A 15,153-nucleotide genomic window follows, 5' to 3' on the forward strand; every position below is an offset into this window, starting at 1 on the left:
TTTGTTCAAGCGGGTGTGTTTGTATAGGTATGTACATGTGTGCAGTGTGCTCATGTACCTATGAAGGCCAGAAGTCAGCCTCAGGTGTCCTCCTCAATCACTCTACCTTATTTAACTCGGAGCTCATCAATTTGGCTAGGCTTGGCTGGCCAACGGGCTCCAGAAATTTTGCTATCTCCACCCACATGGCGCTGGGGTCATAGACGCCACGTCCAGATTTTTACGTGAGTGCTGGAATGCAAACTCAGGTCAGGTGAAGTGCACAGCAGGCACCTTACAGACTGAGCTGTCTGTCTCCTCACTCCACAGACTACTGCTTTCCACTCATTATTATACGCGGTTCAATCCTGGTCCACTGTGACAAACTTCCAGCATGTGCCCCATGTTTTCCGATGTTAACAGGTAACTATCTTGGCCATTTTTCTGTAAACCTAAACTACTTGTTTTTTTCTTGTTATTTTGAAACAGGGTCTCATGATGTCTACCAGTCTGGCCTCAAGTTCACAGCAATCTTCCTGCCTCAACTACTCAAGTGCTGGGACTCTGAAGCTGTTCTGGAACACAGCAGAGTCAACTGGCTGCCACAGGGTGAGTGCTGGGGCTCCTGCGAGCAAGCACTCAGGGCTGGGGCAAGATGGGAACCTTCTCCCACAACAGCTGAAGCAACCCTGGGGAGGCACATGGCTCCAGTGCATTCCTCTCTGGGCTGGTAGAGCAAACTGTTTCTGCAGCCCTCCCCCTTCTGGGAGCCCCAAGCACATTTTTCAGATGAGAAACTATAAAGAGGGAAGGGACCCTTGACCAGGGTCACATTTTTTGCTTAAGAACCAGGAATGGAATCTGCATGGCTGGCTCTGTTCAGCTGCTGAGTCTCAACCCTGTGTCAGTGCCGTGTCTGGCCTGAGCAGAATGGGTGTTCCATCTTGGGAACCCAGCCCTTGGCCATCTGGCTCTACAGCATGTCACCAACCTGCCACATGACAAGGGTGAGGGCTCACAGACCAGCGTACATAACCTTTGCTTTATCCTCAGATGAAAATTCAGCAGGAGAAAAGATTATTTTTTTATATAGGCAAAATAAGAAGTAACAAGCCTTGTGTGGTGGCTCACACCTGTAATCCCAGCACTTGGAAGGCTTAAAAGGACTGCATTAAGTTCAAGGTCAGTCTGAGTTACACAATGAACAGGACAGCCAGGATAGTGAGACCTTGTCTCAACCCTCACTACCACCACCCTCCAAAGAACAAAAACAAAAAACCCCACAAACAGTAATGTCAATTAACACTGAAAGCCAGCAACTCTTGAGAGCAGAGAGCCCTGAAGCTCCTCCATCTGCCCAAAAGTACAGCTCTGCAGTTCTGGAAGCCCCCTGCCCTGTGTCCACTCCTCATCCTTTCACTGCAGGAGGATAGGTAAATTCAGGGCTGTGTGGGTTCCATGCCATACAAAGAGTGCCCAAGAACAGAGGCTCGTCCTTGTGTGGGCTGGGGAAGGGAGGCACACAGGCTGGGGTCAGGTAAAGGTTCACTGAGAGAGGGATGGCAGGCCCTGTGCCTGACCACGTGCCCAGGATGGAAACTGAGGACAGAGGAAAGAAGGCATGAGGGAGCACACACTGGCAGGCCAGCGAGGCTCCCACTAGGGCTAAATCCAGGTCCTTCTTTCCTAATAGTCACTACTATACTCAAGGGCTCAAGTCAAGGGCGAGGCTCTCTGAGCCACACGTGGCTTGAGTGTTGACTTACTCACCTGGCAGACAGGAGCCCTCATAGATGCTATCAATCCCTCTCCTCACCTCTGTGGTGATCCAAGGCTGCTGACCACAGCTCTGTAAAGAGATGGCCGGTGCCAGACACTCACCGTCTGGTTTGCTGCTGCTGGCGACTGGCCTCCAGTTCCTGCAGTTCAGGTAGAGCATCCCTCAAGGGGTGCAGATCACCTACCACCACCATGGCCTTGCGCTTTTGTTCCTCCCTGAGCTTCTGCTCCGCCAGCTTTATGGCTTCAATTTCTGAGGGGAGACACAGGAGTATATGCCAGTTAAACCCCATTCCCCAGCCCGCCCCCTCAGAGGCCACCAATGCCAAGGCACCCACTAAGCTGTGTGCACCCTGGGGCCTGTTTGCTCTCAAAGAGCAGAAGTGTCTTTGTTTCCCCCACTGTCACCAGCTCTGAACCCCTAAAGACTTGGGAGGAGGACCAGCTCTGAGTTATTTTTTTCTCCTTAATCACAGAGGCACACTTTAATTACAGGGCTGACTATGTCAGCTTGGAGCTGCAGAACAAAGGGCTCCCTCCTCTGTAAGGGGCGCAGTGCGGGGCCGGGCACACAGGCACAGGGGGCCGGATGCAGTGTGGGGCCAGGCACACAGACACAGGGGGCCGGATGCAGTGTAGGGTCTGGGCACACAGAAACAGGGCAGCCCTGTGGCATAGGGAGAGTGGGCAGATGCAGGCCCTGGCTCCATTTCCCAAGGACTCTTACTGAGGAGCCACAATGTCCTTTACCCTGGGCTATCTAGAACCATGTGGCACCTCCTTGAGACCGCAGGACGCAGGACGAAGAGAGTGGCCTCATGGGGAGGAACTGAAAGCCATAGGGAGGCACAGGGAGCAGGGGGGTGGCCAGGTTGTATGCACAGCACTAATGTAAGAGAAAGTTCATTGCGGAGCATAACCTTGATTTTCTTCAAAGGATGAATTTAATTCCAAGTTGCTGATGTAACAAGTACTTAAAGTAATTTGCCTGCATGTGGCTGAGAGGTGTATGCAGGACTGGGATAAAGCCCCACTTTCTCTGGGTCACACACAAGGACCTTTACTCAGACACTTCAATCATGCGGTGACCCTAGCAGAAGGGGTGAGGCAACCAGCAGCTTCCCCCTCAGCAAGGCCAACCTGAGCATCCCAGCCAGGCAGGGCCAATATGCCAGGGTCTATCACTTTACCCTGAGACAAAAAGAGCCCACCAAGCCCTCTGCCCAGTGTACCCTAAGAGATTTTGTGGATTTATAAAGGGACAATTTGTTTTTTGTTTTTTTTTTTTTTTCAGTCTAGGTGGAACAGAGCAAACAATTCACTTAGCACCTCATCAAAACCAGCAGCTCTTCCCTGAGCCAAATCATGGGGGTTGGATTTCCCTGGCAGAAAGAAAGGCAAGGGGCCACTCCCTCATACATGCAGACCCAGCAAAAAGAGATGGAGGCTGAGGAAGACATGCAGCCCAAACACAGGGAAGCAAATCCAAGCCAGAGATGCGCAATCAGGGCGGTCCAGGTATGCAAGGATAGTTTGGTGTCTGAAGTTGATTAACCCACCATGACCCACAGCAATGCCAGCTAAAGGGGTGGGGGGAGAACCTGGTCACTAGATGTGCCAGAAGAGATGTGATAAAACACACTGTCTACTCATGAGAAAATTATGATGAAACCATGAACAGACCCAAGATCGTAAATATCTCATGTCTACTGAACTCAACAAGACAGGGCCAATCACATCCTGGCACTACCATCTGGCAGTTCACTGCCACCAGTGAGGCAGAGACAGGGGCAGGAGACAGCAGGGAGCAGTGAGGGTCATACATGTGTCCAGCCTCAATCTCTAACCCACAATGCAACAGGACTTTTAACCAAGTTGGGAAACTAAATCCTATTCTTAAACAGACAAAAACAAAACCTTCAGCTATTAGAGACAGGGGGTTAAGAAGATCAAGGTCATCCAGGACAGTCTAGAATACTCAAGACCCTGTCTCAAAAACAACAACAACAAAAACCTCAATGTGAACAAAACATTATTTAAACAGAATTAACAAGAGAGCAGGTCTACCCTCAAAATACACAAGAATGAAGCCCAGAGGAGAGCACCAGACAAAGAGAGGTGGCCGCACATGGGGCTGCCCTCCCTCCCTGCACCCCAGGATGAATTACTTGAGCTGGACACTCTCAATAAGTAGAGAACCACCAAAAGTAACACACAGTAACACCGCACAGTATCACTGGGATCCAGGAAAGGAAATCACTGCCATGAAACAGAGCTTCTGAGCTGCCTTGGACCAGGCGGGCACCTCAGGTGTCACAACAGCACTTAGCAGCTGGCTGTGCCTGCTGTGAAGCGCAGTCCTAGGACACCTGAAGCCGCCATGCTCAGAACATAACACTCCAGGGAGGGAGAGCACTTCCTGAGGGATCTGGCACTGGGGAGGTAAAGTCTTCAAGCAAAGTGGAGCAAATGGAGAGAGGGACAGGACAAAGGTAAAGCTTGGGACAGTTCCTCACAGTGACAGCAGTGAGAATGCGTCAGGGACCAGCAGGCTCCACAGCCACAGAAGAGACGTACTGCCGGTCCTGAGAATCCAGTATAGACAGCCACCAGACCCAAGACACAGCCTGCGCACGATCACAACACACAGGTCGTTACTAAAACACTTTGTACTTTCAAAAGTATTTGTCCAAAACACCACACACACACACACACACACACACACACACACACACACGCACACACACGGTGGGGATCACCTACAGCACAGATAATGTTCGTTAAGGAAACTTATGCTGAGGCACACCATGTTCCTTGGCTTGACTTGATTAAGTGTCGGTGGCAAACCCTCCTGAAGTTGATCTACAGACTCAGTGCAGCCCCAAACATCATCCCTCTCAGTTTTTGTTATTCTCTTAAGGAAAATAAATAAACAAGTAAACAAATAAGTGAGGTAAGTGGAAATGCTGACAAACACTGATAGCCAGAGCAACCTAGGACAAGGGTGCAGAGGAGGCCTGGTGTGCCAGTTCCACCCGCTGAAGCTACAGTAACCCTGGGCCACAGCACAAGCACGGAATGGAGAAAAGCCATGTGACTTTCAAAAGGACAATCCAAAGAGGAGGGCAAAATGCGTCAGGCTGGCAGGACCACCCACCAACTCACAGCAGACTGTGCCAGTTCAGAATGGACCACAGCTTAAGGGCAAGCAAGGCTATGACACTTCCAGAAGGAACACAGGAAAATATCTTCATGACTTGGGATTAGGTGCTGTTTGTTTGCAAAAGAGTCTCTTATATAGCCCTGGTTGTCCTAGAACTCACTGTGTAGAATGAGTTCTTGGACTCACAAGATATCAAGCCAGGCAGCGCTCTCTTAAACAAGGCACACTATGGCCACATGGAAAATGAAATATGGGTTTACGGTTTTTAAAAATTAAACTCCTGTAGTTAAAAAAAAAAAAAAAAAGTTAAGAAAATGAACAGATGAACAGGCAAGAAAGTCTGCAAGAAATACAGTGCGCACACAGGGCCAGGGCCAGGGCCAGTGGGTCCCAGGCACACACAGAGACCTCAAGCTCAGTAATAAAAACCGAGCACCTCAAGAAAAATGAAGCTCAGTGAAGATGAAATGTAAACGAGATGCAAGCACATGACAATGCTCTTTCACAGAACAAAGACCAGCAGTCCATGAGACCTCAGCCAATGTCACCAGACACTCGACTAAAGATATGACAACGCCGGTCCATATGGCTGTCGGGCCACCACAACTCTCATGCTGCTGTGGGGAGCACATGAATGACTGCTTCAGAAGAATGTCTGGCAGTGCTTATAAAACTAAACATACACCTGCCCTCTGACCCAAGACTCCATTCCTAAGTATTTACAGAAGAGGAAGAAGAACATGTCCACAGAAACACTAGGACAAATGCGCACACCACCTCCCTCAGCACAGGCGAGACGGAAGAGCAGATATCCATCAACGGAAGGGCGGCACTGATGGCCATGAACAGGGTGCTGCCTGTCAGCCTCAGGGCCGGCCACTGCTACGTGCAGGGCAGCCTGGCAGGAAGGCAGAGCACTGCCTGTGTGAGTCATTCCCGGACTGCAAACCCAACCACAGACACGCTGGACATGGCACCTCATACTGGGTAGTCAGGGAGCATACACAGCTGTCCGTAGTTATTGCTGATGCCACGTAAACACGCTCTTCACAGAGACCAGAGAGAGGGGTTCATAGACAAACTAAACGCTAGCCAATCGTAGGTTCAGTCCCCAGTACCGGAAGAGCGTGGAGACAGGGGACAAAGAGAGGGAAGAAACAATACGGAGCCTTTTGCTGACAGAGCCTGAGATCTGAGGAAATTGGACTATTTTAGAAGAAACCATGAGCAATAAAAATTGACTCAAATCAACCAACCACCAGGAACAAAAACTTCCACATCAAAGAAGCACACTGCGGACGTGGCCAGGTCCTACGCTGAGCCCTCTGCATGACCTGCTCCGAAGAGAGCACGCCACACAGTGTTTTGCTAGGAATTGTGAGGAAGTGGAGGGCAGCCTATTTCTTTAAAAACCACCCAAAAAGTAACAAAATGTAAAACTAGTAATCAGAGAGAAAACTGATCAATTTCTATAAATACTTCTTCCAAAAAATACCCTTTTATGTAAAGTTTTCAAGAAAAAAATTTCAAGAAAAATTCTTATTTTCAAGAAAAAATAAACCATATTTAAACATGGAAGATGAAATGTTCTAAATTAACTCCCAAAGTTGGCAGAATCGCACTAAAAAGATAACAGCTGAGAAAAAAACTACAAAGCAATCTTTGTAATTTTCAAGTACACAGAGAAAATGCTTGGGAAAAGTCGCACGTAATCAGCATTACGGAGAATGACTACCTAGTACAGGCAGGGGGTGAGGGAAGAGCCGCTCCATCTGCTCCAGATGCCTGAGAGAGCAAGACCAAGTGCACCTCAGCCACGCCAGCCTAGCCCCTACTCCTGCAGCTGCGCGACAGAGCCTCAGAGATCGGGAGCTCGGGTCAAGCCTGGCTGCCCACAGAGGTGAGCTGGCCTAGGCCATAGGAACTCTACTATAAAATACCCAACCTCAGGCAGACCTGGAAAGAGCTGCACACAGGCCTCCGCTGTGTGCAAGGGCTCTGACCCACAAACGTGCAGGTGATGTTATTTCTGTAGGTAAAGCTCTCATCACGGAGCCCCAAACAGACCACTTTACCTGACTTTCAAGGACAGGAACGACTTTCAAGATGATTTCCAGAGAAGGAAGCAAGGAGGTTGCAGGAGGCTCACCCATGGGTCTATACCACCTCATGCTGCCCTGTTGCCGACTCCCTCTATGTGGCCCAAGTGAAGCGAGCCACTGAGTGCTGCCTCTAATGCTTGCTGGTGAGCTCCCCCTGGATTCCACCAGGGTCTGTGAGGACAAGAACATGACACATAGCTAGCCATGTGGCACAGGTGTCTGAATGAGAACCAGGCAGGTGTGGCTAACTCACAAGATACAGACATGAACTTACTCTGCAGCCATCGCTCACGGCGAAGCCTCAGCTTTTCCTTCTTAGGCAAAATGGCCTTTGGCTCTGTACCTGAGGAGAGAGAACACATGAGTGAGCAGTGAGCATGAGTGAACTGTGTCTGTTCAGCCCAGGCTCTCTCCATCCCTGCAGAGGCTATGGTCAATGAAAAGGCAGACTGTGCATCCAGGTCCTAAACCCTCGGTCTCAAGGCTCCACGCAGCAGTGGGACCCTATTTGGTACAGCACCGTAAGGCTCTCCAAGCCCAGCTGGGACCCCAGTGTATTTGGGAAAGGTGAGGATGCTACAGCACCACCACCAGGTCCTGGACATGATAAACCTCTACTTCGCTTGCCAGCATTAGGACACAAAGCATGAAAACAAGGAACCCATGACTCCTCCGGTCCCCAGGGTACCTCCATCACCGGAAAACAAGCCTCTCATCTCTGCCTCTCTATCTTTATTGGCGGTAGCTTCAACTACCTGGTTTTGTGTTCTCTTGCCTGTGCTCCTGGCCTTAAATAACCCACTATGGTGTGCTGGCACATCCCTACTGTAACGGCTGAACTGTGTTCCAAATCCATGTGCTGTAGTGCTAACTCTTGGTTCTTTAGAATGGAATGGCAAGCAGCCAGGCATGGAAGCTCATACCCATTATAATTCTAGCACTCAGAAGGCTGCAGGAGGAAAATTGCTGAATTGCCTTAAGTTTGAGGCCAGCTTGGGCTACACAGTGAGTTTCAACTACAAAGTTAAGACCTTGTCTCAAAACTTTTTTTTTTCAAAAGGAAAAGTAATAAGACTATCTTGGGAGACAGGGTGCGATGGTTAGTTCTGGTTGTCGACTTGACACAGTGGGAAGGGAGTCTCAGTGAAAAACTGTCCAGATTATGTTGGCCTGTAAGGGATTTCCTTAATTGGGTTAAGGTGGGAAGATCCACCGTGAATCTGAGCGGCACCATGACTGGGCTAAGCTCTGGACTCGATAAAAAGCAAAGGGTGAGCTCAGCACTAGCATGCTTGTGTTTCTTCATCGCTCTCTGCTCCTGACTGTGGATATAATGTGACCAGCTGCTTCACATTCCTGTTGCTCTTATGTCCCCAAACTGATGGGACTATAGAACCTGGAATTAAGCCCTTTCTCCCTTACGCTGCTTTTGCCAGGTTATTTTTATCACAGCAACAGGAAACAAAACTAAGACACAAGTTTTGAGGCTGAAAAGTTGGCTCAGTGGTTAAGAGTATTTGCTGTTCTTTCAGAGAACCCATCTTCAGTTCCCCATAAACTGCAGTTCACAACTATTTGTAACTCCAGTTCTAGGGAATCCAGCACCTTCTTCTGACCCCCACAGGCACCACACACACCTGGTGTAATACCACCAATACAAATAAAATGAAAATAAACAAAATAATTTTAAAGGCACAGGGCCCACATACAAAGATGGTTTAAATAAAATGAGGTCATCAAGGGGGCCCCAATTTTACTGACTTTTTCTTAGATGAGGACCATGAGCCAGGTTCACTCAGAGGGAAGACCACACAGAGCGAAGACATCTGGCAGCCAACAAGGACCAGGAGAACCAAGCCCTCCCTGTCACAAATAGACTCACAGTTCTCCAAAACCACCGAGACAATATGCATTTAAGTCACTGGGTCTGTAGTATTGATAAACAAGTCCATCTCTTCAGAAATGATGACGAGCAACCATCCAGGAGAGGCCTTGCATAAGTCTCCAGTCTGCAGACAGAGGGCCTGAGTGTTCACTTGTCTGGGGACATTAAGAACACAGAAGATGTATCTCCACCAGGAACCAGATAACAAGGCCCCGTTTTTCAAAGAAGAAAACCAAGGCTCACCACTGCATGCTCTGTGGTAACATCAGGTAGACCTGTCCCATTTAACCAGAAGCTGACTGACTGTGGGACACAGACCACTGGGTTGTGTGTGCACAAAGCACTGAGAACACCGAGGGGCTGGCCCTGAGGGGCTGGACAACAGCAGCTGGACTTCCTCTTCTCTAAGGATGGTCACAGCCCTGTCTTACGACAGCTGGAGACAGCTACAGACACCGCCCAGCCAGAGTACCACTCCTGTCTATAGTGAGTAAGTAGGACTAAACGCGGAACTGAGGTACAATGAGAGAAAAGAGGGCTCCTTGCTGGTTACTGGGCCTCTAGAGCCCCTACATTCTCAGGCAACTGGGTGGCATGGCCTCTTGGTGGGATGTGTAAGTCTATAAAATAAACCTGGGACTTGGGGAGGATGGAAACAGCAGGACTTGGGGAAGGGGTGGGACAGGTTACTGGTATTTCTGCTGCTAGCCTGCCCTAGAACCACATAAGGATAGCCCATGCCCTTGACCTTAACTGCCTTTCCCAGGGCTGACGTGATTTTAGCTACAGAGAACATGGTTTTGGCCCCCAAGAACATGTGTAGAAAACATGGTCTTCTGACATCCTATGCACGTAGATTCCCTGAATCGTACAACAGAGAAAAGGATAAACAAGGCAGAAGCAGGAGAAGCTGGAGACCCTGGTAGGCCACTTCAGCCTTCACTGAGGGAACAGGCACAAAGCCTCGGCAGCTGGTGACTCAGTTCCTTCCCACAGTTAGGGCCACAGTGCTGGAGTCTTGTGCCCATGATTGCAGCCTAGAGCTGACCTGTCTTTCTGCTCGCCATCCCTAATTACTCGTTTTCCACTAGAGGAAAGGACTGGGTCTGAGATGGGGCTAAGAGGGCCCAGGGCTCAGCAGCTTCTCCTCCAGCTGGCCCGACAGAAGGAGCATCCAATGCCCTACACTGCGCTCCAGTGTGCCCTAGCACCGTACCTGGACAGGTGTCACATGACTAGGGGCAATGTCAAACCACAGGTGAGGTGACAACAAGGCCTAAATGTGGGATGTCAGGCTGGGGTGGGACTTGGGGACTTTCTGGGGGTACAGGGAAGCTTGTAAGAAAAATGGGCCTGGCCCAGCCAAGACAACACCAAGTGGGGATAGGGAAGGGGGCAAGAGCCAAACACAGAAGTACCCAAGGTTAAGACACCCCAGGGGGCAGGAAGTAATTCTCCCTACATGATTCTTTCAATTTTCAGTAATTCTGCAATTACTCCAAAGTAAAAATAACAGCGAGGTCAGTGGAAACTGGCCCAGGCAGTAACACGCCTAGCAGCACACAGAACGAAGGATGTTGGAGCCAGCTACCGAGAATGCGAGCTAGAATGTGACCTTCTTAGCCCTCCGTGGCTCCAGAGAAGCAGAACCGAACAGGCTGTTCTTGCAGATGCAAAGGGTTTGGAATGCTGAGGTCATGCAGAAGCTGAAGCCCTGACACAGCCCTAGGGGTCCCGCTGCACTTGGCGCTGACGGTTACCCTCGCTTCACTGGACTCTGCAAGGCTGATGGTTACTCCCTGTAGGCAGAGAGACAGGCCCAGAAACAGGCAGCAACCAGGCAGACACGTGCAGCCTCCATGGTGAGGACAAGGGGGTGTCTGTGATGTCAGCAGGCCTGTGCTGGTTAGAGTAGGAACACGGAATGAGCTGTGGCTGCTGCCTGAACAGAGGGAGCATCACAGGATCCGCTGTGACAGGAACAGCAGCTCAGCCCCAGCTGTGGCGGGTTACAGCAGAGCTCTGACAGTGGCTGCTGCCGGGCTTCTCCCAGACTACCAGTTGTCACAGCATCGGCTGCAGCCCTCACCCTGTGAAGGAAGGAGACAGGGCCCAGCAAGCATTTCTGAGGAGTGACAGGAGCAATAGCTATACTGGGGCAAGACATCTCAGCCCCAGCTTCTTTACCAGAGAACTGGGACTTGGAACAGGTACCATGATTACTGGGTCCGGAGCACACTAGGCCCTACTGTGGAACCACCGACCCTATCTACAGCTTACCCTCAAGGATGAACAAATGTTTAAAATAAAACATGCAACAAAATTGGGATCTAAACCGACAGACACCAACCAGGCTGAAAACGAGAGGACTGGAGAGACAGGAAGGGCAAGAGAAAAAGTAGCCTCAGTCCAGTACCAGTATTTCCCAGCCTAAGAGACAGAGACGCTGCCACCAGGTTCTTCTGGGCTGCTCAGCACCCACAGCACCAGGGAGAGGGGCAAGTGGCCTGTATCGATCAGCTTTTTAGTACTGTGACAAAAGAGCCGAGATAAGCGGCACCGGAGAGGCTGAGGCAGGAAGACTGTCATGAGTTCAAGGTCAGTGTGGACTAGAGCGAAACTTTAGAAACTTCAGAAGAAAAGAGCAATTTTTTAAAAAGAAAGTGGGCTGGAGAGCAGTCAGTAAAACTGCTTGCTAGGCAAGCCTGAAGATCTGAGTTCAAACCCCAGGCCCTACAGCAGACAGCAACTACCATTCCCTCAAGCTGTCCTATGACCTCCAAACAGACGAGGTGGCTCATGTGCCTGAGCTTGTGCACAAATACATACACACACTGTACACACAGACTAATAATAATAAATAAAACTAAATTTTAAAAAGGAGGAAGGGCTGCGTATGATGGCTATCTACAAGGTTTCATTTAAATGTTAAATGAACTACCCTAAATATAGGTAGCACCATTCATTCCATGGCCTAGAGGCCCAGACTACACAAGAGGAGAAAGTGAGTTGAGCCTAAGTGTTCATCTCTCTCTGCTTTCTGACTGTGAACAGAGCCAGTGGCCCAAGAAGCCACCTGGATAGCAATGGAAAAACCCTACAGAGTCTTGGCAACTGGGGTTGCCAAGGCCCTAAAAAGATGCATCTCTGTGTGGAGTTTGGGAAATACACAGGGCAAGGGTATCCAAAGGGAGGCGGCCAGAGCAAGGGTGGAGCCCAGTCATAGGCCAGGAGCTGCTAACCACACGGCGACACAAGAAAGCCTTTCAAGTTCTTGTCCACCTCCCAAAATTTTATCTCAAAACCTACAGCTGCCCGCTAGCCTAGCTGCTGATGGAGGACATGAGGAGCTGACAGCCTCAGCAGGACGCTGGCAGTAAAGCTCCTCCAACAGCAGAAATGTGCTGAGAACCCAAAATAGCCCCAGCCGCTTGGTCCACAGTCCTAGGCTTAGAAACAGCACCCCACATGCTCAGACGACATCTCTCCTGCCTGTCCTCCCCAGGCAAATAAGCGTTCAAAAGAAAGCACCCCAAACAGGGGACAGATGCCCCTAGAGAGCCAACCAGCCCTTAGTATTCTGCACCCTGGCATAAGACTGGTAGTAGGCACACGGTTCTCCTCCCTTGGAGGGTTTTAAAACAGCTGGGGACAATCTCTAAGAACAGAAGAGCTCCTGAGTCTTCTAGTCCGGAATAAGTGGCCATCTCGCTAGCACTGGGAAGAAGTGATGCCTCACTGAAGATGCCTCACGTCAGGTGAGACGGCCTGGGACAGAGCACACTGATGACACCCACAGGCTAAAGGGTCCTGAAGGCAAATGGGCTGTGGCTCTGAACAGACTGGCAGCATGCAGCAGATCCCCTGTTGAACACAGGTGGGCTACTGACATGACATCACCTATGGACCCACACAGGACCAGGCTCAGCAGGTGTTTCTGTTGATACCTCTCAGTTATGAGTTATTTTTCAGATAACTCCAGGCAGAGGCTGGACCCTAATGGTCACATTTCTGCTACAGTCCACAGGGCTGGCTCCACGCTTAAGAGCCAGGCCTCTGGCAGGACAGGGGCTATGTCTAACTACCCTCCTCAAGAATGAGCATGCCAGGGCCCCAAGAGCTGTACACACCAGATCCTGTTTCCTACAGCCTTGGGATACAAATCCCACAACAGCTGGGCTTCAACTCTACCACAGATGGGCAATCCCTACTGGGCAGAAGTGGGCACTCAACACAGTCCACCAGAGAACAGGAAGCACACAGGCAGCGAGGCTGGCTGGTGAGGCCACAGCCATAAATACTACGCATTCTGCTACCGAGTGTTTGAACTGTTTCTAAGGCCTTAAACCCAACAGGCACCTGTCTGATGAAAGTGTGGCCTGTGGTGCTATTTGGAACATGTTACAGTCACTATCACAGGGACAGCCTTGCTCTGTTACCAATTAGGCCAACTTCTATGCTCAAGGTCTGCAAGGATAATCTGATCAGTCCCGGCACCTTATGAACTAAAGCCGCAGGAAGGAAGGGACAATAGGTAGGACAGAACCTGGCCCCAGCTGGCCCCCTGCTGCCGAATACAAACACTTCCAGAGCACACTCCACGACAAGGTAACAGAGGACCCGAGAAATGTCACTGGAAGGGACACACAGAAACAGTCACTGGACTGTGTCTGCCAACTGTGATTTGGTGCCTTGAGATTTGTTTGTTGCCTTGAGATTTATGCACCAGTGTGTCAGCCTAGCAGCCCACAGGGAGCGCTTTCAGAAGCAAGTACCTTTCCCCCCTGCTCTCCCGCAGCCCAGCAGCCAGCACACACACAGCACTGCAGCCAAGGCCAACTCATGCTGTGACTTGCTTCTAGAGCTCCTCCCCATAATGCTAGTGTGCACATGCTACGCCTAGGAGTTGAGGGGAACAGTGAGGAGTGTGTCCTATAGCTCTGCCATAGCCCTGACTCCACAGCCGCCCTTTAACCAAATTCCTAGAGAACTCTCATCCTCCTAGGGTTCTATACACAGTAGCTTCCAGCAAGCCCTCTGCCCCACGCCTGACCTAAGAAGGAAATGAGGCTTTGCTGCCCCCTGCTGGCCAGAGTGTGAGTGCACAGAAGACTGGCACTCAAAGAGGAGGGACCCTGCAAAGTCACATCACTCACTCACTCTGGTCAGCATAGGGGAGGCCAGGGGTCTAAAGAGATACAGCCATTGGGCTCAGAAGCCTGTCAAGATGCCTGAGAAGACCTTGTGTGTGCATTCTGGGTTTCCTGCGCTGGAGCTCTGCAGCCAAATCACCCAGCCTAGGGCTCCTAATGACTGGTTTCCCACCCCAACTCCTGGAGGCCTTTGCACCCAGCAGCATGCTGACCAATGGTGACCAATAGTGTTGGCCCCACATTTCTCACGGCCTTCATTCTAGAAGCCCCTGCCCTTCTCTGCTGCAGGCCTTGCCCACATCGCAGCGCTAGAGTCCACATGATAGTCTGGAAGTGGATTGGGCGTATTTTCTGCAATCTCCCAGTGTGCAGAGACAGCAAGGTGGAAATAAAATGTGAAAATGTGCTTGTGGACTTTCTCTTTACAGCACACTGTCAGGTTTTAGCTTCATGTCCAAGGCAAGCACAGGCAGATGACAGACGGCATGCTGTGACCATCTGCTAGGCAGTGTCATGCCCAGGCTCACCGCACCAGCTCAAGCCGACTACACACCAGGTAGCACACAGTGTGCCGAATGGAGTGGAAAAAAGAGTGATCACTGGCATCTGCCACAACACCTTCAACCCCTGCCAAAAGAGCAGGCAGCGAAGTCGTAAACCATTTCGCATGGGGGTTAAGGATCCCACAGGGAAGATCCTTTAGCCCATAGGACTAAGTTGAGTTTATTGGCTGGGGTTGGGGAGCAAGAGGTGAAGGCACATAGGTCAGGAGCCCCACAGCATAGCTGCAGAGGCCAACCCCTCCTAGAAGGCAGCAATCTTGTCTGCCACAGGAAGGCGAGCTCAGGGGAACAGGAGGAAAGCTGGTTTCCAAGGTACACACAGAAAGATAAAATGCCCCCTCAGAGCACTCACAGGGACACAAGCCTGTACAAAGATAGGGCAGCCTCTGCGTGCGCATGGTAGTCATGGCAGATATCTATTCTCCTCAGGGCCATACCAGTTATTATAGCCACCTCACCCTGGGCGGGAAGTATGGAGTTATTTCTGACTCAGTCCTGGGTGAGGGTGAGACACAGGGAAGAGGTGTTA

General features: G+C 50.5%; 1 protein-coding gene across 3 annotated transcripts in view; it reads right to left on the reverse strand.

Annotated features, from left to right (window-relative positions):
- Slx9 (SLX9 ribosome biogenesis factor) overlaps positions 1-15,153 on the reverse strand; it is a 32,384-nt gene that overhangs the window by 8,652 nt on the left and 8,579 nt on the right. For all 3 annotated transcript variants that reach the window (XM_055607106.1, XM_055607107.1, XM_055607105.1), the window contains exons 5-6: positions 7,298-7,366; positions 1,861-2,011 (exon numbers count right to left, since the gene is read on the reverse strand). In XM_055607106.1, the coding sequence (XP_055463081.1) occupies positions 1,861-2,011; positions 7,298-7,366 (220 nt within the window). The remainder of the gene's footprint in view (positions 1-1,860; positions 2,012-7,297; positions 7,367-15,153) is intronic.

The sequence above is a fragment of the Psammomys obesus genome, unplaced genomic scaffold, assembly GCF_907164565.1.
Source record: "Psammomys obesus unplaced genomic scaffold, mPsaObe1.curated_primary_1811, whole genome shotgun sequence".
NCBI lineage: Eukaryota > Metazoa > Chordata > Mammalia > Rodentia > Muridae > Psammomys > Psammomys obesus.